This window comes from Anarhichas minor, unplaced genomic scaffold (assembly GCF_050575085.1).
Source record: "Anarhichas minor isolate MPS153535 unplaced genomic scaffold, ASM5057508v1 ptg000009l, whole genome shotgun sequence".
Classification (NCBI taxonomy): domain Eukaryota; kingdom Metazoa; phylum Chordata; class Actinopteri; order Perciformes; family Anarhichadidae; genus Anarhichas; species Anarhichas minor.
This window is the reverse complement of record NW_027466455.1, coordinates 2,060,684-2,081,816: the sequence shown is the minus strand read 5'-3', so window position 1 is coordinate 2,081,816 and position 21,133 is coordinate 2,060,684. Positions and strand designations below refer to the sequence as shown.

Genomic DNA, 21,133 nt, shown 5'->3' with positions numbered 1-21,133 from the left:
CGACACTAGAACACAACAGGAGAAGAGCAGCAGTGAGGGAGCCCAGTAAGAGGACGGTGAGCACTGAAGCTCCAGGGCTGCATGGCTGAGACACAGACCCAGTGTACATACTGCATCTGTTGGCTGGGTGCTGCTCCACCAGTCACAGCTTTATGGCAGCATGGTAAGCCATTTGTTGAAAAAGATAAGGGTGGAACTCCAGGATTATCCGACCACTCACTCACTCAATGTTGTATTCCTAGTATAATCATACACGGTTCATCCTTACCGTTTCCATAAAAGGTTACTGTGGCGCTGGGGGTGAACTTGTTGCAAAGGAATGTCGCATCCTTCAGGAATACTTTTCAATTTTGCTTTTGGGATTAATCTGAGAAACCCCAGCAAATGCTGTTTAGGGAGGATGCACAGATCAAATTCACTGACTGTTAATACGTGATCAATGATATTCTTGTTTGCTGAATTCTGACTCAATGAATGCTTGACTACTCCACAAAAAAGCAGGCATGTTGACTTCAAATGCTATTTATTTTCCCTAATATGGTTTTTATTATATCTTAGAATATCATAAATCACAGGTAATTTCTTTACATGTATTTTGACTGATATGGACTTACTGGGTTTGTAATTTCCCATCTTACTGAACCTTTTTTTTATCAGTTTATCTTGCACGTGTTGAATGTGCCTGTTTGATTCTGAGTTAATATTGAGCCATCATTTTCCCATCCTCTGGCAATACTGTACAATTTCTCTGTTTTAGTTGTATTTTTAATAGTATCCTATTAGAATCCAGTAGAGCAGGAATATACTGTAGCTCTAGTGTATTTTGTGAAGGAGGGCATTCAGTAAAGTGCATTAAGCTGCAGAAACCTAACTTGAAAGAAACCCAGCACTAATCTAACTTTGCATTTCAATGAAGTTCCATTCGCTCACTAGAAGTTGAGATGTTGATAAGACGGAGAGAAGTATCACTTTACCACACTGACCTTCTGTAAGCCAATACCATGTTACAAAAGATATTCCAGCACTTATAATATATACACAGAAATCTAATCATACTATAAGTGTCATCACGATTGTCACTCGTTTCTTTCAACCATGCGCTTTTTATTAGTGTAAAAGGTAAGTTGTCATTGATTCTCCACTGCACAACTACATGATGGTCCAGTCCTCGCACTTCTTATGTGCAGTAGATATTTATGTAACGTGACAAAACGTAAAGAAAATAAGTATATGGCGTCAATCAAATTATAGATTCACATGCTATGTGGAATCACAACAAGAAAAACGAAAGCACGATAATACATGATTTATGCACAAAGTTTGAAAAAGTTGAAAGCAAACTTTTCGAGCGAGCCGCCATGATGAAACGCCTTTTCCGCATAAAAACGACCCTTCTTGTCTTTACCCAATCACAGTCCGTTGGTTTTGAGCGACACGTCAATCCACCAATCAGATTCCTACGTGTGCGTTTATCGCCAGCTGGTAATCCACTGAATCATATCCTGGGGAGTTTCGACTTCGTTGTGGCGCCGAACAGAAGCAAGATGTGAGTAGTTTCGTATATACGCCTTTCTCTCTTCGTCTCTTTTATTACCACTGTTGTTTCACATGTTTTCAACCGTAACTGCATACAATACCAATGGCTGAACTGCATTGTATTTGGTTACGTTCACATGAGACAAAATGGCTAACTGAGCTAATGCTAGCATGCTAATAGAAACCATTCAAAAGAACCGAGCCTGGCTAGCAGCTCCCTGACCAGGAAGTGAAAACACGAAAACTTCTTCAACTTAAGCTTTTTGAATAAGTTGGCTGTGAGTAAAGTCGTTCAGCTTCTATAATAACGGTTAAAGTTTGATAAGGACAAAGGTTACTATAGTTTATTGTTTTAGCCCGCATGTCGTCTCGATTACAAGCTGTCTATTTCCTGATAATGACGTTACGGATCCACCATTCGCTCTCTCACTGCTTACTTGCTCCTACTACATGGTGGCCTGTGTTGTCTCATGCTGTTTATCCCTCTTTTAGAAAAGTACACTGGAGCAACCATGGTCAAGATTTTCATTGGGAACCTGTCCCAGAACACTGGGAAGGAAGACGTCGAAGCTCTGTTTACCCCGTTTGGCACAGTGACAGAAAGTGCCAAGTTCAAAAACTATGCTTTTGTCCATATGGACGACCGAAAGTCAGCCACCAAAGCCATCCGTGAGCTCCATCTCTATAAGCTGGACGGCAGACCCATCAACGTGGAGCCCAGCAGAGGGAAGAACCAGGGCCCCGTGAAGCTCCACATAGCCAATGTAGAAAAGGGCTTTGATGATGAGCTCCGGGAGCTGTTTGAGGAGTACGGCACAGTCAAAGAGTGCGCCATTATCAAGAACTTTGCCTTCGTACACATGGCCAATTCTGATGAGGCCATGGATGCCATAAAGGGCCTGGATAACACAGACTTTCAAGGTACGTACATTTGATATTCTACTCCATGAATGAAAGGATTGGAAGTTTTTTTTGGGGTGTCCATACTTGTTCATATTCTGCCTTTTTTAGATTTGAGGGACATTGATTTTCTCTCTCTCAGGAAAGCGCATACACGTTCAGGTATCAAAAAGCAGACCCAGAGGTGGGCCCGACGAGGAGGAGGACTATCCGCCTCCGCCAAGCAGAGGCGGCTATTATCCTCCTCGCTACCCAGGGGAGAGGCCCGAGCCTCCCTACAGAGAGCGCATGTCCGCGTACGCTCCTCCGCCGCTGCCTCCGCCGCCCCCTCCCCCGAGACGAGCGGCGTATCCCGACCGTGGCTACGGCGAGCGAGAAGCCTACGGGATGGTCGATTACTATGAGAAATACAGAGCCCGTCCTTACAGCGTGGGGGGCTACGACGACAGGCGCTCCGGTGCCAACCCCCCTCCTCCGCCTCCTCCCTCGGCCCTGGTTAGGGAGCGCCTCGGAATGGGGGGCCATAACCCATACGAGCGCCCCCCACCGGCTCCGCCCTCCTACATGACCAGGGACCGAAGCCCCATCAGGCGAGCCCCCCCTCCGCCCGCGATGTCGGCTGGTAACGGGTACCCCTACGAGCGGTCCCGGCTCTCCCCGCTGTCCAGGGCTCCGATGTATGCTGCGCCGATGTACGGGACTCCCCGACCCAGGGACCCCTACTCAGAGGGGGCGCCGCCGCCGCCACCACCACCTCGATATGCAGGCTATTAAGCCCACGAGAGTGTAATTCAAGGTGAGAACAGAGAGTGGATGGTTCCTGACATAATGAATCACATTAATAAGAAGTAGGCCTGATAACGCATCTAAATATGTACCTAAATTGAATCGAGCTGAATTAAGTTGAAATAGAATCACGTTTGAACCCATCACCATCAGCCAGAGCTCTTAATTCTTGCAGATCTAGTCCAGCCAAGAGATCAATATACGACTTAACATTGCTGATAGAATCCTAATATATTGTTGCTTTAACAGCAAAGATCAGCCTTGCGCGAATCCTGACTAAAACCCGCTCCTTGACATGTGTGGTGTGCTCTCTTTCCAGGTTTAGAATATGACAAGATCGTCGTCTGCTGATGTACGTGGCGCTATACATCCCCCTCGTCTATGGCGGATTGCGTTGCGTTCGCCTGAGACTTACTGGAAGATACTGTATTGCAGACAGCCCCATATTTTAAAAACATGATTCCATGTCTACCGTTCACGTATTTTTCTGAGCTGTTCATTCTTCTGTTCCTCTTGCTTGTTTTATTGTTCAAATCCTTCAAGTGTTTTGCAGAATAGGATGCTGGTTTAGGTGCTTAGTGTATTTCAGTGAGACGCAGTACTGTTAATGGCCAAAATCCCTCTGCTCTTCACTCTTTCGAAATAGACATGGCCTCTGGTAAACAGTCATCATTTCATAACAAGGGAAGTCACACAAATCTAAATATTTTTCTAAATAATTCAGTGTAGAGGCATGACGAGTCAAAAGTTCCAGTGTGGTTTTGTTCTTTTTAAACTTTGTGTTCTCTTTTTTTGCGGAAATAGAATCTATAGCACCCTTATGTATGATTTTATTTACTTTACAAGTTGCTTTTCATTTGAAGGCTTTTTAATAAACGAATCAAACCAAAAACTCCGTTTTAACTGTCAAATTCTTCCTCGTTGAGTTTAGGCCTTTTTAGTCTGACCCGGCAGGCAGCCGCCATTCACCAGACCAGTTATACTTAGAATACCCAGCCGTTAAACTCTTAACGCACCTCAGAGTTCTCCTCTTGACACATGGTGGGTGATGCTTTGTGTGCCCTGTTCCGTTCCAGTGAAAATGCTGGAAAACGCGTGAGATCTGTTTTTTGAAACCCAAAAACTGCTTTCCATTAAAATCTGGTAATGCTTCACGTTCACCAGAGCACCCGAGCTTGTGATGCAAAGTGAGGGGGGAACAACATTTCCGAGCAGCTGTTCCCTGACGTTGACGAAGGTTAAATTCATCCCTTCTTCCTCCAGTCATTGAAAGTAGAAAAAGTAGATTTTGATTCTCTCTGTGACCCTCCAAAAGTTTCTGCCCCGCGATGTTTCCACACCGCGTCCGCCTGCTGCCGCGCATCGTCTCTGTCCCTGGCTGCCTCTGTCCTCAGCAACCGCTGCCTACCGTGTGTCAAGCCGATCAGTGGTTCTCCTAGAAGTAGAACAAAAATCACCCGAGCTTTGCGACGGCTGAACTTTCTGTCGTCTTGCGACAATTGCTCTCTAGTCTTGATTTGCATCTTTCATTTTCTCTGTCATTGAGCTCACACTACATATCAGTCCCACTTTCAGTTATTGTCTTTAGCCTCAGCTATATATTTATACCACAAATGGCATGCAGTGTTGGTGTTCTTAGTATTTTTGCTCTTTGTAGGTTGTTAGACTCAATGCAGGAGAGGCCCGCTCATGGTAAGTCCTCCTCGGAAGATGTGCAGCATCCAGTGGAACAGAGGTAGGCCCCCTTTAAACTGGTACTGAAACACTTATTAATGAGATGCACGTGTCTAATGGCTCCCTCTTGTGTTTTTGCATTCATACTGCAGTGTTCCCATAAAACTTAACTTGCAAAAAAGCGTAAAATGTATTTTTATTTTTCCGTTGTTAACAAGTGATCCTGGGTATGAAGTAATGATGAAAGATGTGTTGAGTGGGATCTCTGTCTCCAGGTCTCTGCTCTGCCTGCTGTAACCATCTTCTCTGAACGCTACGAGCTGGGAAGAGATGGGACCAGACGTCCAGGTAGTTAAAGGTAAAGCAGCAAGAGTTCACTATGAATTCCTCAACAGACCTGTCAGTTCTGTGAGCTGGAAGTGAAGGTGTCTTCCGTTTTCGTTTACAGGAAGTGCGTTTTGTCCCGCAGTGGAAGTTTGGTCCGTCGGTTGGGGATCTGGAGGGAATGTCCAGTCCTCTGAAAACCTGCACTGTCATCTTTTTTGTCTACAGTTGATGACGCCGAGGAGTGAGTTCAGATCAGTCCTACGGGTCACATCTTGTGTTGATTCTTATTGACCTGAGACACCTCAAACTGACGGGGGTCCCTCTAACCAACCCTCTCTACCAAACTGATGAAATTGAGATATGGCTCAACCATATTAGTTTACTTAAATGCATGCATGACCTATTTACAAAGAAGTTGTTTTTCAATTATCTTTATATTTATGTCCATAAACTATTTATGATACTAAAACATCATTTATTTTAGGTTACTGTATAAAGGCAATTGCATACAAATGTTTGTAGCACTTGATTTTTTGATCAGACTTTTTTTAATACATTGTCATTTTATTTTTAATATAGATACATTGTGGTATTCAGTATGAAAAGTTCAAACATGATGAACCTAAGTAAATAAACATGTTTGTTTTCTCAAAGTTGACTGTTTTATTCAAACCATCTTGCTTTAAAGAATGTAGCAACACAGTTCTACTTTCCCTCAATGTAAAATGGATGATATACTGACAGAGTTTATCACAATGTAAAGTGCTTTATCATTCCCAGATAAAAAGGGATATCTTCCATCCTGGACAAGTAAGCAGCTATGGATGGATAGATACTAAAGTTAAAACAAGACGAATGAATCTGTAAATGTCTCAAAGGGAAACTGAAAGAAAGTCCTCCCAGATTTCTCATTTTCTCTGTTCCTTTTTTAGGGGGGTTTGTTTGCTCACTGAAGTTATTTGAGTTGAAATGAGGCTTCTTCTTTTAAGCACCCTCCCTTCTTGCTGGACTCGAGTTTCGGAAAGTCCTGTGTGGTGTTTGGAGTGTCGTCACCGTGTTGATCAGAGGTCCTTTTATAAAGCTTTTATAGGGCTTCCTGGATCGGTGTACGCTGCCTGCATGAAAACCCTCCACCGTGATACCTGATATGACTCTTGTCCTTCCTGAAGCCTGCTGCTGTTACCAACTACAATAACCACGCTCGTCTGCTCCCAGGAGGAGATAAAGATCTCCCGTTGCTGCCCTGCTTGTAAATTATATAAAAGATTAAAGATTGTTCAGTGAGACTGGACTTTGTTCTAAGACGATTTAAAAAAAATAGCAAACAGGTTTTCCCGAAACTGACTCCCATCTGTACATCATGTCACGCTGAAACTGATTAACATGTCTGTGCAGCCTGCTCTGAAATAAGTGGTGGAGAGTAACCAAGTACTTAAGTACACTGTTGTGGTACTCGTACTTTAGTCACGCAACGTTATACTTAATTCCACTACGTTTTACTTTTAAATTTACATTTTACTCCACTACATTTATTTGGAAGCTATCGTTACATACGACCAAAATAATATTACAATACTGCTTTCAAATGAATGTGCCAGTAATAATCTACCTAATCCTACATTATATGGGAGGTTTTACTGAAAGGAATACTCAATGCATCTTCCACCGCTGAGTGAGACCGAACGTGCACAAGTTTCCAAGAGTTTGATGCAAAGAGAGGTGTGCGTTTTGATTGAGAACTTTTACCTCAAACAAATCTGAACAAACCTGTTTCTGAAAAGTTAGACGCCAGATTATCAAATCTGTGGCTGATGAACAGCGTTTAACAAAAAGACAATTTAATGTGCTCAAGTTGAAAATGTAGAAACGGAACAGCTTCAAGAAGTTACAGCATTTGCTCTTTAAAAGTAGCTGATACATCAAGATCACAGCTTTTTGATCTATAGACACAGCGTAATATATTTACAGTATATATGCAAAATAATGCTATGATTTCACATTACAAAGAGGGATTCATCCTCTAATGGAACAACCACACAGTAACCACAGTATCTATATGCAAGCCAATGACAAAGTAAAAAGTCGCAACATCACGAATAACACGTCTCATCACTCTCAAGGGGGCCAAGCAGGCCGACTCTGAGTTCTCCTGGGAAACTGTCCATCACACGTGAGCCTGTCTCCACGACGGGTGTCATACTGGGCACACCTGTGCACGTCTCCCTGGACGGAGGCACTCCCAGCACCTCAAAGTCCACCTCGAAGCTCCCCTTGGCCTCGCCGGACTCACGGATGATCAGCATCTCATACTCCCCGAAGCGGACCAGGGCCTTGTCCGGGAGATCCGTCCTCTCCAGGTAGCCCAGCTCGGAGCTGTTCACCGACAGCCGCCCCCTCTGGCTCAGGTTCTGGATGGTGAACAGCATGTCTGGGCTCTGCGGCGTGCGGTAGGCGTGGAGGGCCAGCTGTTTGCGGGACACCCGGACGTCGACCAGGGCGAAGGTGCATGCCTGGGCGTCACGTCCCAGCCTGAGGGGGTCATCCGCCGAGCATCTGCTCCTGGTCCCCAGAGGAAGCAGCCCGTAAAGGCCCTTACAGCTCTGCTGAGGGTGGTGAAGCTTGATGTGGAGGCACGTCAGCAGGTCCTCCTCTGTCTCCATCGTCTGGGACACATTCATCATGGAAGAAAAAGCTCCTGAAGGGAATCAGGACCAGATTGACCTATTGACCTTCTGTGATGAAAGGCTGCTGGGACAAAAGAAGAACATATTAGGAATCCAGTGAGATGATGTATTTACCAGTCCAAACTAATGTAAAGAAACATTACTTGTGTGTTACCTGAATGTTGAGGTTCTACTTTAATGTAGAAGACGCTTCGACTCCGTCCACAGAGAAGCTAGATAACACACAGCGAATCACTCAGAGGAGACTAACGGTGCTGCTGCTGAGAGAGACTTCCTTCAACTGCTCTTTGTTTTCAAGCTGCTGTCTTCCTCTTCTGAGTTTCGTCACTCTCACAAGACCCAGCACGATGCTGCCTTCACGTGCAAATCTGGGAAAAAAAAAAAATCATTGTTGAAAATTGTGTACGAGGAAAAGCAGTTGTGAAAAGAGGGGCAAAAAATATGGATTTTAATTTAATTTTGTTAACAGAATGTGGACATGGAATTTCTGTCCAACACTTGGAGAAGAAATAAGAACGTTTAGCCATTTCTTCACTCTAGTAGCACATTTAACACGCAACTGCAAGTTATGTCGACCACCAGCTGAATTCACAAATATTTTTGGCAAATGAAAAAGTTGAAACAATTCACTCCATAGGTCATTGGCTACACTTAAGTGTATGAATCAATCAGTTAACTGATTAACAGACAATTAATGATTCATTTGATTATAAATTAATCGTTTTTTATTAGGCTAAACGGCAACAATTAACCCTTTCAAACTTTTGAAAGGGAATTAGCTGATTTATCTGTTTTGTATCATTTGAAGTCATTTGAGGTTCTGGCTGTTCGGACTGAAAGAGTGAGCTAATATGCAGATGCAACCTTGAGTTCTGATTGAATTATGCAGATTTCATCATTCTCTGGTGTTTAATAGACTAATTGTTGATTACAATGCTCATTTTTTGAGTGCACTAATCAAAAACACCGCTGTTCTCTAACATACAATTTTAAGATCAGCGCTTGAACGTAGCATTACGACACAGAAAGAGAAAGGGAGACTGCAGTTTCAGTTTATATACACGGTCGACCTTTTTCTTACCACATCTTCAGAAAAAAAACATTGCAACATTACCAACCATACAGGGAAACTATAAGCTCTGCTGTAAAAATAATAATAATACATTTTATTTGTATAGCGCTTTGAAAGGTACTCAAAGAAACTTTACATGGTAAAAACAGAAACAATAGAAGTAATTATAATAAAAACAAAATAGACACCATAACAGTAAGGAACAACACGGAAAAAAAGAAAAACATACATAACTGACTTTACAGGTTAAAAGTAGATTTAAATAAATACATAAATAAAACTAGTGTTACATATAAACACAGGGCGATTGATTACCAGAAGGTATTTCTAACTTCCATTCGTTTAGTTCCAGGTAAGCTAATAAAGTAGTAAAAAGTACGATACAGAGTGAATGATTAACAGCATTTTTTGGTAAAAAAATGTTGTTAATCATTCACTCACTATTGTCACTCTGATAATAAACTAGGGCATAACATGTTTTATTGGCTCGTTCTTAACTTTCTATTACATACAGAATTAGGGAAACATATATGTGACGCATAGTCATTCGATAAGCACAGGGTAGACTATTTGTGTCTAAAATCCATAGCATGTTATCTATATCGTAATAAGGCTGATACGGTAGTAAAACTTTTATTGACAATGTCCATTAAACGACAGTGGGTGGCGGTGTTGTTATGGGTTGGTTGTGTTCCACATAAATACGACAAAACAGACGAAGAAGAAGGAATCTCCCGCCCCACTCTGCCTCGCGATTGGCTTACCCTGATGTATTTACCCTGAACCTAACCAATCTAACCGAGGAAGGCAACGAGTTTTAGCCAATCAGAGGCAGAGTAGGGCGGGTCTTCGATTATAGCAGTAGGGTAGGATGTCGCACAGCGGAGAAAAGCTAAGCGGAAGTCGAATCGGTGTAAGGAAAACTCTCGAAAGCGGTTTGAATTATTTGTCGAGGCCGCCCGATATAAAGGTAAAGTTAAATGTACACACATGTGTGTTGATATATACAATTCGCTGCACTAAAAAAACCGTAACATATACTAACCTGTGAATGTTATTCAGCTCACCGCTATACGTTAGTATGGACAGCGGTGCTTTGTGTGATACCGTGGCTCCACTGCCAAGCTAACAGCTAGCACGAGCTAATTAGCTTAACCAAGGTCTGGGAATTCCACACATTAGCATTATAGCGATAATAACAATCGAAACGTTTTGATATCAAAATAAATTAACGTTTGATAACTTGTGTTAAAATCCGTAAATTGAGGCTAGTTACCTGCAGCGTTAGTTAAACTGACGTCCGCCATTTTGCAATGAACAGGCCCGTTTAATTCAATTCAGTATCAGAGAAAATGATTTAGGTATACAATTAGCTGTCATTTCACTTTATACCACAACGCTGAATGTTCAAACATTGTGGGTGCAATTTTTTAATATGTTCGTTTTTACGCTCCCCAACCATAAATATAAAATTTTCTCTCATTTGCTCTGAAACAGATCTTCAACAATGGTGAAGATCTTTGTGGGAAACCTGCCCCGAGAGGCAGACCAGGAGGAAATCAAGGCACTCTTTACCGAGCACGGCACAGTCACAGAATGTGCCATCATCAAGAACTACGCCTTCATCCACATGGATGACCGCAAGGCCGCCACCAAAGCCATTAAGACTTTGCACCTCTACAAGCTTCACGGCACACCGATCAACGTGGAGGCCAGCCACGGGAAGAACCAGGGCTCAGTCAAACTGCACGTAGCTAACGTAGAAAAGGGCGCTGACGACGAGCTCCGTGCTCTCTTTGAAGAGTACGGCTCAGTCACGGAGTCTGCTGTAGTCAAGAATTTTGCTTTTGTACACATGTCCAACTCTGACGAGGCCATGGATGCCATCAAGGGCCTGGACAATACTGAATTTCAAGGTAAGAAAACAGTCATGAAGTAAAATAAGTAACGCTGTGGTCCTTTTAACTTATTAAACCAATGTTTTTTTTTTTCTTTTATCTGTGTTTTTTTTTTTTGTATTTAGGCAAACGCATCCATGTCCAGATTTCTAAGAGCCGTCCCAGACACGATGAGCGTGATGACTACCCTCCTCCTCCCCCAGACAGGGGTGGCTATTGGCCCCCTCGCTACCCGGGAGAGAGGCATGAGCCTCCCCCGCCCAGCTACATGAGAGGCCGCCTCAGCCATATGCCCCCAGGTTACCCCGCCCCTCCTCTGCCACCCCCTCCCCCTAGACGAGCAGTTTATCCCGAACGTCCCTACGAGGGTGAGAGGGAGCGATACAACGTCGTAGATTACTATGAGAAGTACAGAGCCCGTCCGTATGGCATGGCCGCCTACGAGGACCAGCGTGCTGGCGCCCCTCCTCCTCCCCCTCCCCCCTCAGCCGTCGTCCGAGACCGTCTTATGCCCTCGTCGCTTGACCCGTATGAGCGTCGTCCCCTCCCACCACCCCCGTCCTCGTACTACGCCCGTGATCGCAGTCCCCTAAGGAGGGTGCCCAGCGCGCCAATGCCGCCCGCTAATAATGGCTACTCCTACGAGCGCTCTCGACTCTCTCCGGTTTCCCGGGTCCCGGGATACGGAGTTCCACGCGCCAGGGACCCCTACGCAGAACGGCTGCCTCCGCCACCACCTGCACGCTACGCTTATTAAGCAAGGCCCAGGCACGTGAAGGTGAGAATAGGTCTGAGGTAGACTGGTGTTCATATCTTCTCCGAAACTGCCATTCGTCCCTGTAAAGGCAGAGGCAGCTTGTCACTTGTCCTGCACGCTCCAGCTGTTGTGGGGGAAAAACAAGGTTTGAAAAAGCATGCGTACGAAGTGCTATTCAACAAGTTGTAAATGCGTTGGCAATGCACGTCTGTGCACTCACCTGGAGTTCAGCTAAACTTAAGAAAATAATATTAATTCTAAATGTGTGGCGTAATCCGACAAATACAAGCTTTCGACCTGGGATCTCTGGCTGAACGGGACTCGATGCAGAACTCCACAAGCAGATAGTTGAGATGGAACAACGTGCTTTGCATCAACAGTTGCAGACAGTTCATTTGTGTCATTTGCTCTTTTTTCAGGATCGTCGTCAACTGCGTCGCCGCTCGCCGCCTCCTGATGCACGTGACACTATCCTCTCCCTGTCTGTGGCTGAGCGCGTTGCGTTCCACTGCGATGCTCACAGGAGGAACCGAATTACCGACGCCCACGTCTGTTTTTTTGTTTTTTATTAATTTGGGACAGTTTTTACTCGTTTCCCCCCCCCCCCTCTGATTGTTTTAGTTTGTCATTGTGCTGTAGTATTTTTTTATGCTTGACGTCTGAATTAGGCGTTTTTTTTTATTTTGTACATTTACGTTAAAAAAAAAAATTAGTGTACTGATGTTGTGTGTGACCTTAGAAAGCTGACCACTTCAGCAGCAGTCTAGGCGATACTTGTGACTGTAGATTTAGCTGAACTAAATCATGGTATTAAATCTAATCTGCACGTTGGTTCCATTGTTACGCTTTCCCATCGAAAACAAAACCGCCATGTGGCGTTGCTGTGAAAATTCAAACTGCTAAGACGTATGGGTTTGACAAATGTAGAAAGTAGCCGTTAATAGGACGGTTACCGCAAAGCGTTCACATGTACCTGTCCATTGTCGAACTTGTTTTTAATAAACGGATTTGTGCAGTAATGTTGTTCTCGGATGTGCCCAAACTCATGCCCAGCGCTAAAAAAACCCTCAGTGTAACCGCTTGAATTGATTCGAACAATCTAACATCTTCGAAAGGATCATCGCCTATATTAAATCATTCTACGTTTATTTGTGATATCTCGTACAACAAACTAGTTCAAATCGTTCCGCTGATCTAAACAACATCTCTCCTGGTCTTGTCTGGAATGCTCCAGCTTTCCTCATTCCCCAGCGCACCGTTTAACTTTTCCCCTTTTAGTGCCAAAATTGAGACTGGCTCACATTAGGGCTTAAGTGAAGAAGGCCGCAACACAGTCCTGCCGTTCTCCACCAGGTGAGGTTGTGTAACTGGGACTAGTTTATCTTGACTCGGGGGTGAGATGACATCAAAGGCTGCTGGAGACCTTCAGAGTGAACAGGTAAGTCGAGGGCCTCGAGGACTACTGAAGCAGGAAGTACTACAGACAGCGCACGCTCACATTTACCTTTCTAGATTATTATTAACAGTCGACACACAGCTATCCACTCAGCTGTACATCTCTTTATAGCCTATATATATATATATATATATATATGACAAAAAAGAACATTCTACACTTTGTCTTGCAGACATACATTTATAAACTGTTGTAAAAATCAATTATCAATGAAATTATTATATAAACTGATTTTACACAAAGAACTTCAATGGATGACAAATTGACAGTACTTTGCATTGAGTTGCTGTTTTGGAAGTTGACCTGTATGAATAAAATATTTCAATCACTAACAGTGTCTGTCCACTAATGTACTGCCAGTAATACTAACTAGTGTTCTGATTAGCATATTGTTACTGCTTTAATGCATTGTTTGTGATTTCCTTTTAGTAAAGACTTGGCTCGTCCCACCCACAGTTTAATATTTGGACCACAAACCTTTTGCATGAGGGTGTATTCACAATGTTACTTCAGTATAAATATATTAACTTGAAAGCAGGGTCACAGTAGATCTGGAGGGTGGATGACACTGGTTGAGAGAATGGTTGATTTAATTGTAAAACACTGCAACATTAGGTTATCGCAGTCCTAGCCCAGGCCCGTAATACTCGTACTTCCAACGCTCACCCTGGAACAGAAGCACATGGAGAAGTCCCTCAGCTTAGGATCAGTTAACGTTTTCAATATTAGCTTTAAGAGTTTCAGTGCTGTTAATGGAAAATACTTTTTCTGAAGGCAGGCCTTTTTATAGAAATATATATGTACTTTATTTTTTGTAAATATAGTGTTCTGTCTGGGTGGAGTTTGGTCTCTATTTAAAATGTTTTACTTTCAGTCTTCCTAATCTACAGACGCAGTGAACATGATCACAGCAGTTTATTCTGGCCTGATAAGAGCATTGATGTGTGGCTTTAGTAATTGACCACATGAGACTATCACCCCACAAGCTGGATTACATGTTTATAGAGAGCTGATGTAGAGTTGTTTGGTTAAGATATGTCTAGTCCAGAAAAACACGTCCATTTATTGAGTTAGGGCGTGTTAAAACTATCCCATCATCGAAGAATGTATTTGAATGGATATTACTCCAAAGATCAATGGGTCTTCATTTTGTTTGGTTATGATGAAGACCAGTGTTGTGTTGAATACTGTTTCCCTGTTAAGTGTTTCCCCCCGACATAAACCTGAACCATCCCTTAACCCTAACCGTCACCACGAGGGGGACACTATTCTACAAGGGTACAGACTTCAACATAACACCGGTCTTCCTGCGGTTGAAACTTTAACTGTAATTCACTGACGGCACCGTTTATCACAATGAAAAAAAACAAGCGGGGCATCAATACTTATGCGTGACCTCTATACTGCATGCATGAACACTATCAGCTGAGCTCAGACCACACTGTGCTCCCCTTCACTCACTCCACTGCTGCAGACCTCCAGTCAAGTGTTGTAGTGATTGTATCACCTGACAATCAAAGATGTGAGGGGAGATGCCCCAGGAGAAAAGGGTAAACAGTTATATACCACCATGAAACTTCACAGTTTATAACTTGCACTGAGAGAATCAAGTTTTCTGAAAATCTATATTAACATATGCAAATTATGTATTATCTTGTAAAATATGTGCTAGTTTGCAGACACTTCCAGAACTGAAATATGAAGGTTAGATGAAGACAGGTTCTACATTCTAGTTTCATTTTGTTGACCTATTCATATAAAGTCAAAGGATTTTACAGAACACATTTTGGATATCTCTCTTCATCACTTCATGAATCAGAAAATACAGTCAACAGCCATGAAAAAAATACTTGTAGGAATAAAATGTTCTATAAATCAGAATTATACATGAACAAACCCCTCTGTAAAAACCTTGAGAATATAGATCGGAATGAAAGTGGAGAGGTTGGAGTATTTATAGAGATTTATTGCTCAGAGTATAAGAAACAAACTCATTTTAAGAAAACAGCCTTTATCTGTATTTAAGAAATAGATATCACCATAAAACCTTACCAGTTGATCTTTTACATGAAGACAATTATTTCTTGTATTACAAGGTTTCTTAAAATGTACGTGTAAACATTCAAATGATGGATTATTTAGGAGAAATCTACAGACTCATGAAGACAAAGTAATAAAATAAAAACCTAAATGTGTATTTTGGATGTTTTCTTTCCACCAGTCTGAAAGAAAACATGTAATGGAAGCAAAAGTGCCCAAAATCTCAATATTGACCAGAGCATGAAAAACAATATTTTTGCCTGAGTGTCCCCACTTCAAAAAGAAAAGAAACTAAATAAATCTTAATCTGGAAAATGTTACTCGTAATGCATTTTGGTAAACAGGACGTTTTGGAATACTGACTTTAAAAAGAATGCCAAAATAAAATCGAATACAAGACAACACTCATCAAGAACCTGCCTGAAGTTTCTTTCGACAACCGAACCAACGACGGTAATGCAGCACCCCATTTTCCCCGACCTGCTCCAACATGTTTCATGATCAGGGCTCATACAAAAGCTCGACATTTTCCATTGTTGCACCATTTCACCAATCACGAGATGCCGAGATATGCAAACCAAGCTTCACATTCTGGTCGTGATAACCGTCTGCTGGTGGGACGAGGCTTGTGTCTTGAAGAAGATCGACCCTGGGCCAAACCCAGAGGTCAGAAAGGTGGACGACCTTGATAAGACATGGCCATGAAAATGAGCATTTGAGTAAAGTTTGAGGTAAAGTGTGGCCGTCGCTTACATTGTGAAAGTGGGAATGGTTGCATTTGAGGCTGTGCAGCGTCTTCTCACCCATTTCAGAGGTTGAGAGCTCTCATGATACAGACCCAGACACCGTTACGATGGTGATGTACTGTGTGGTACATACTGCGCTATCTCTTCCTGTCAACCATAAGAGAATCTAGACGCTAGGAGCGGATAAAGAAGCGTATGAGCATGAATAATCAGCATGAATGAGAATATTGTTACAAGAATCTCTGACACAAAGTCAAAGTCTTCTAAGTTCTTAGTAACTTTGACACTATGACGATGGTAATAAAACATCAGTTCCAGGTGCTTCCTGAGTCTATCTGGTGGCTGAATAGATCGTATTTGTCTCCTCTTCATTCTCTGATGCAGGCTGGTGGTCTCGTTTTGTTTTCGGATGAAAAGTCACTGCTGCGTAGTTCAGCTCCTCTGAGCCCTGGTTCTGTGAATAAGAGATAAAGACAGTGTCGTGATCTGACGAATGATTTGAAGTGACTGTGGCGCCTGCTGATAGACAAACAACTCTGAGAACGAAACGTAATAAACATCACCTTTGTCTGTCGTGGATTCTGTTCATCAACACGAGCTGAACGACAGAAACAATCTGTTGTGGTTGCTGTTGATGCATTTTGGTAAATAGGAAGTTGTGGAAAAAAAAGGATGTGAAAATGCAATAAAGTTAAGAACAATTATACCTTTCTGAAGCTTTTTCACTTTAACAGCCAGACCGATGATGACCGTAACAAGAAGAACAGTCAGACCGGCCAGGGTCACACTCACCAGCTTTGCTGTTTCATCAAATGCTTCTAGAAGAAAAACTGTTTAATAAGACGCTGAATATTTAACCTGTAAGTGTTTGAGATCTGATTAATATTGATGGACAAAAATGCACGGCAGATTTGTTTTTATGAAGGAGGAAGAATTACAAAAAAATGTAAATTATCAATACTATTAATTTCACCAAAATGAAATGTGAAGTTGATAGTTTCCCTTTAAAATGCCACTTCAATAAAAAACAGACCAAACATTACAACAATCTTACCTTGAACCTCTAAATATGTTGCAATAACAATAACCGGGTTTTTGCTGAGGTAATATCCACAGAAATACAGTCCAGAGTCGGATGAATTCACTTGTTTGATTTTGAGGGAAACAGTAGAGATGTTGGATCTCATTTCAAATTCTCCATTTCTAAATCCTTCAGAGAATGTAGCCGTGTCAAGAGGCTCGTACATGAAGGAGATGGAGCGGGGCAGGGATCCCTTGACCACTCTGAACCAGAATATCTGAGTAAGAGAAGTTGAAAAGTTGGAGCACAGCAGTGTGACTTCTCCACCAGCCTGGACCTCCACAGTCTGACACTCAGAACCTGAAACAGAAAGAGACAACAAGAGATTTACTCTCAAATAAACAAAAGGAACATGAACATTTCCTTTAAATAAACCTTTAAATCAGCAAACAGTCTCAATTCCGGTGGGTTAAAGTTACCAACGTTATAAATTTGGTTGTACTCACAGAAGCTGCAGAGACTTAAAGCTGTTATCAAGGTAAAGTTCTTCATGGTGCGTGTGACTGAAGCTCCGCAACATCTGTAACTGAGCTGTGCTCCAGTAAGGCTGCTTTCAACGTAAAGAGGCGGTGTTTACCATAAAGACCATCAGACTTCTAAGACGTAGCTCAACATTCTCGCCTTCTGTCAGTGAGAAACGTCACATTTTCTGTGTTATCTACAGATGCAGACTAGAGTGGTTTACCATAAGTGCTGGGCACATGTTTGTTCTGCTTAAGCTGTTTTTGCATGTCTTAAAGTTACTATGAGGAACTTTTAACTGATCATGAAACAGTTTCAATTTAATACCGATGCCTCTATATGACACATAAGTGAGAAGATTGGCTTTTTCTATAAAGTTATTCTTAGTACTTGTCATCGGAGCCACCGGGTCGGATTCCAGACAAAATCAGATGAAATCGTGCAGGTTCACTAGAAACTCCCTCAGCTCAGACTCCAGCGGGACGCCGGCAGCAACCAGCCCACAACGGAGGCCCAGACAGGATGGGCCCACTGGAGGACAGGGAGGCACGGGAGAACCAGAACCAGGACTGAGAGGGTCCGACTATCAGACCCTGCTGCAGTAAAATGAGAGCTTTTCTAAATGGACTCTGGTTCTCTGAAACACGACCACTTACGTCCACAGGGAACGCCAAAATCAACAGAAAAGGAAAGTTCCTCGTAGTAGCTTTACGTTTCTAATAAAACAGCAGTTTGTTTGTGAAGATGTGTGATACTGTCACATATCTGTACATCTTCACAGCAGGGGATCACTGAGCTGATGATTATCATCATCATGGTGCTGCTAACGTGACGTCCAACGGCCGACACACATTACTGCAATTTAAAAGGCCGTAGACAGTATTGATTCAGACAAAGTTGGCAGCTGACGGAGAAAAAAATGCATCAACCTTCTTGCTGAAAGTTATAAAGGTGTCTTCAAATGTTGCAAAATGACATCAACAACAAACATGAGATGGAGACAAAAACTATTTACTTTAATTATTATTTTTGAGGATTTGTGGCTGAAGTCACAGTCCTCCTGTGGTTGAGACTTCTCTGATATGCTGACACAGACACTACTGACAACTAGTTTATGAAATATGACATGCATTGTTATAGACTAAATATGATACGTCAACGTCACTCTTGCTGATGATTATACAGACGAAGCATCATTTCCACTCTGACTTGCAGTTCCAGTTGTGTCCTGAGTCTCTCTGGTGGCAGTATGCTCAACACAGAGTAACACAGAGTATAGTACAGGGTCCTAACCCTCAGATCCTCCACTTTCAGGTAGAAGATGACAAACCACTTAAACTGTCTGAGAAGTTAGAGGGAGGTCAGAGACTAGTGGGTTGGTGGTTTTTCCCGTCCTGGCTCTCTGTCCCTGTCTCCAGCCCCTGCTCACTCCCCAGACCATGAACTCTCCTCTCACTCCCAAGACCTGCCCTCCTCGGACCATCCACTAGATGCCCCGGGACAAACTTGCCAGTCCTGGTCACATGACATCCCCTCCCAACACCACACTTGTTCCCACTTTCCTCATCAGACCTGCAGTTTATGACCGTCCCTTTTCCACACACTCCTTGTCAGTTCGTCCTGGTTGCTGTGAGCTTCACGTCTGTGCTTTGTCTGCATTTGGATTAAATTTGGCTTTTCCTCAATTGTGACAGCATCAGTGTTTTGGATAAAAAAAAAACTATTTGTGACCTCACGGTGAGTACATACATACAAAAAAGAAAAAAATACATGTATCAACTATTCTTAAAAATATAATGTATATTTTTTATATCAGAATGCAACAGACTGACATCACAATTGGAATATTAAGTTTCCACATTGACGTTTTGCTGAATCTCTTCGTCTATTAGACAGAAGAAAGTCAGCCAGTGCTCACGGCCTCATTTCAGATTTTTATTCTTACAGATATTTCAGTAAACAGACTTCATCATTTTCACCTCAGTGGCTCTCAGACCACACTGTTCCTGTCAGTCCACTGATGTGTACCTCACTACATCTAGCTATCGTCTATCTGGACAGTTAGAGACAAGATTAGCAAGACAGCGAGGCGTGATATTAAAAGCACATGTTTAATTCTGTTTGTGACATTTCTTTCAACAAGAACAAAACTCCTCCCATCCACCGCAAAAGAACACAGCAGCAGTTTAATATAATACGAGCATCGGTTCCACTCGGAGTCTAGCTGCTGGCAGCATAAAGAACACGAGTCTCCACTTCCCTCTCTGATGCAGGCCTCCTGTTCCTTGTTGTTGAGGACAAACTCAGTGCTGCATCTTTCTGCTCACCACAGTCCAGATTCTGTAAAGAGTGAACACATGTTGTTACACATGTCAAATAGCTGCGTTTGTGACGAAAACAAACCAGCACCTCTCATGTGTTGAAGCACATCACAGTAAATGATAAAAGTTGATTCACCTCACGCTGCTGCTGTTCTTCACTGGCAGCTGAATGAAAGAGACGATACGTTTGATCTTCATTTACGATCCTTTCCTCAAACTTTAAAGCAATGCTGTAGTTCTTCATCATACTGACACACTAATGCAGAATATATACAAGCAATCAACCAAAAACAAGAGATCCAGTAGCTCTCATGAAGTACCTGTCTGAAGCTTCCTGACTTTAACAGCCAGACCGATGATGACCGTAACAAGGAGAACAGTCAGACCGGCCAGGATCACACTCGTCAGCTTTGTCGCTTCAACAAGAAAGATCATTCAGTTAGTCTCTATTTTGCCTTTAAAGGATTGAGACCTGGTTACAATCAAAATGGGCCTAGCAGAATTTTGCTAAACAGTTTCACCTTTAAACATTTGATAGTTTGCACAATGATAAAACTCTTTAAGAGAATCTTACTTTTACACTTGCTGTCCCCGTCATCGTGTGGCTCTCCACTGCCTTCCAATGGAATGAAGAGATCAGTCTCTAACGTGGCAGATTTACATCACAATTGTGATTGTGTTGCATACATGGAAATTCTGATAATTATCAACATATTCACTAATTAAACATTTTGCAATATAAGCATAAAAAGACTTAACCAAACAACGGCTACCAAAAGACGCAAAAGACTTTAGACTGACCTTACCTTCAACATTTAAATGTATCACATTGAAAGTTAGACGCGCAGCAGCATAAACTCCACAGAAATACAGTCCAGAGTCAGATAAATCCACTTCTATGATTTTGAGAGAGAGAGTGGTGATGTTGGTTGTCGTTTCAAATTTTCCATTTTCAAATCCCTCACAGTATGAAGCTTTGCTAACAGAGTTGAACATAACAGAGATGCAGCTGGCCTTGGATCTGTTCACCAGTCTGAACCAGAATGACATCGCATCATATGTGGAAGTGTTGGCAGACAGCAGTGTGACTTCTCCACCAGCCTGGACCTCCACAGTCTGACACTGTGACACTGAGACGGACATCCAGCCTGAAACGAGACAACAAGAGACTTACTCTCAATTAAACACAAGGAACATGAACATTTCCTTTTAAAGAAACTTTTGAATTGTGAATAGTCTCAATTGTGGTGGTTTAAAGTTACCAACGTTATAAATGCGGTTGTACTCACAGAAGCTGCAGAGACTTAAAGCTGTTATCAAGGTAAAGTTCTTCATGGTGCGTGTGACTGAAGCTCTGCAACATCTGTAACTGAACTGTGCTTCAGTAAGGCTG

At 42.5% G+C, this 21,133-nt stretch overlaps 3 protein-coding genes and 1 pseudogene across 3 annotated transcripts; 1 reads left to right on the top strand and 3 right to left on the bottom strand.

Annotated features, from left to right (window-relative positions):
• The first annotated feature begins 1,414 nt into the window (after nt 1-1,414).
• On the top strand, nt 1,415-12,653 carry rbm4.3 (RNA binding motif protein 4.3). The gene is made up of 9 exons (XM_076086895.1): nt 1,415-1,546; nt 2,029-2,457; nt 2,579-3,207; nt 5,172-5,244; nt 5,449-5,464; nt 7,457-7,861; nt 10,477-10,895; nt 11,003-11,655; nt 12,054-12,653. The coding sequence occupies exons 2-8, from the start codon at nt 2,049-2,051 to the stop codon at nt 11,632-11,634; spliced, it is 2,583 nt and encodes an 860-aa protein (XP_075943010.1). The 5' UTR covers nt 1,415-1,546; nt 2,029-2,048; the 3' UTR covers nt 11,635-11,655; nt 12,054-12,653.
• tifa (TRAF interacting protein with forkhead associated domain) lies at nt 7,045-8,561 on the bottom strand. Its single transcript, XM_076087013.1, has 2 exons — nt 8,062-8,561; nt 7,045-7,968 (listed from the first exon to the last, which is right to left on the bottom strand). The coding sequence occupies exon 2, from the start codon at nt 7,902-7,904 to the stop codon at nt 7,314-7,316; it is 591 nt and encodes a 196-aa protein (XP_075943128.1). The 5' UTR covers nt 7,905-7,968; nt 8,062-8,561; the 3' UTR covers nt 7,045-7,313.
• A 3,509-nt stretch (nt 12,654-16,162) lies between the features above and the next one.
• Nucleotides 16,163-17,336, bottom strand: LOC142945955 (uncharacterized; annotated as a pseudogene).
• Nucleotides 17,337-17,846: 510 nt separating this feature from the next.
• Nucleotides 17,847-21,075, bottom strand: LOC142945954 (uncharacterized). Its single transcript, XM_076086893.1, has 7 exons — nt 21,030-21,075; nt 20,547-20,888; nt 20,315-20,383; nt 20,061-20,156; nt 19,877-19,905; nt 19,747-19,759; nt 17,847-17,950 (listed from the first exon to the last, which is right to left on the bottom strand). Exons 1-7 carry the CDS (start codon nt 21,073-21,075, stop codon nt 17,847-17,849), a joined length of 699 nt encoding a protein of 232 aa, XP_075943008.1.
• Nucleotides 21,076-21,133: the final 58 nt, after the last annotated feature.

Excerpts from the sequence above, each read along its gene's own strand:
- rbm4.3 (XM_076086895.1), top strand. The coding sequence starts at position 2,049 with ATGGTCAAGATTTTCATTGGGAACCTGTCCCAGAACACTGGGAAGGAA. Across the intron at positions 7,862-10,476 it reads CTTGATGTGGAGGCACGTCA|ATCTTCAACAATGGTGAAGA; the intron begins GCAGGTCCTCCT and ends GCTCTGAAACAG. Across the intron at positions 10,896-11,002 it reads GGACAATACTGAATTTCAAG|GCAAACGCATCCATGTCCAG; the intron begins GTAAGAAAACAG and ends TTTTGTATTTAG.
- tifa (XM_076087013.1), bottom strand. The coding sequence starts at position 7,904 with ATGATGAATGTGTCCCAGACGATGGAGACAGAGGAGGACCTGCTGACG.
- LOC142945954 (XM_076086893.1), bottom strand. The coding sequence starts at position 21,075 with ATGAAGAACTTTACCTTGATAACAGCTTTAAGTCTCTGCAGCTTCT. Across the intron at positions 20,384-20,546 it reads GATACATTTAAATGTTGAAG|AGACTGATCTCTTCATTCCA; the intron begins GTAAGGTCAGTC and ends CTGCCACGTTAG. Across the intron at positions 19,906-20,060 it reads AGTCAGGAAGCTTCAGACAG|CTGCCAGTGAAGAACAGCAG; the intron begins GTACTTCATGAG and ends TCTTTCATTCAG.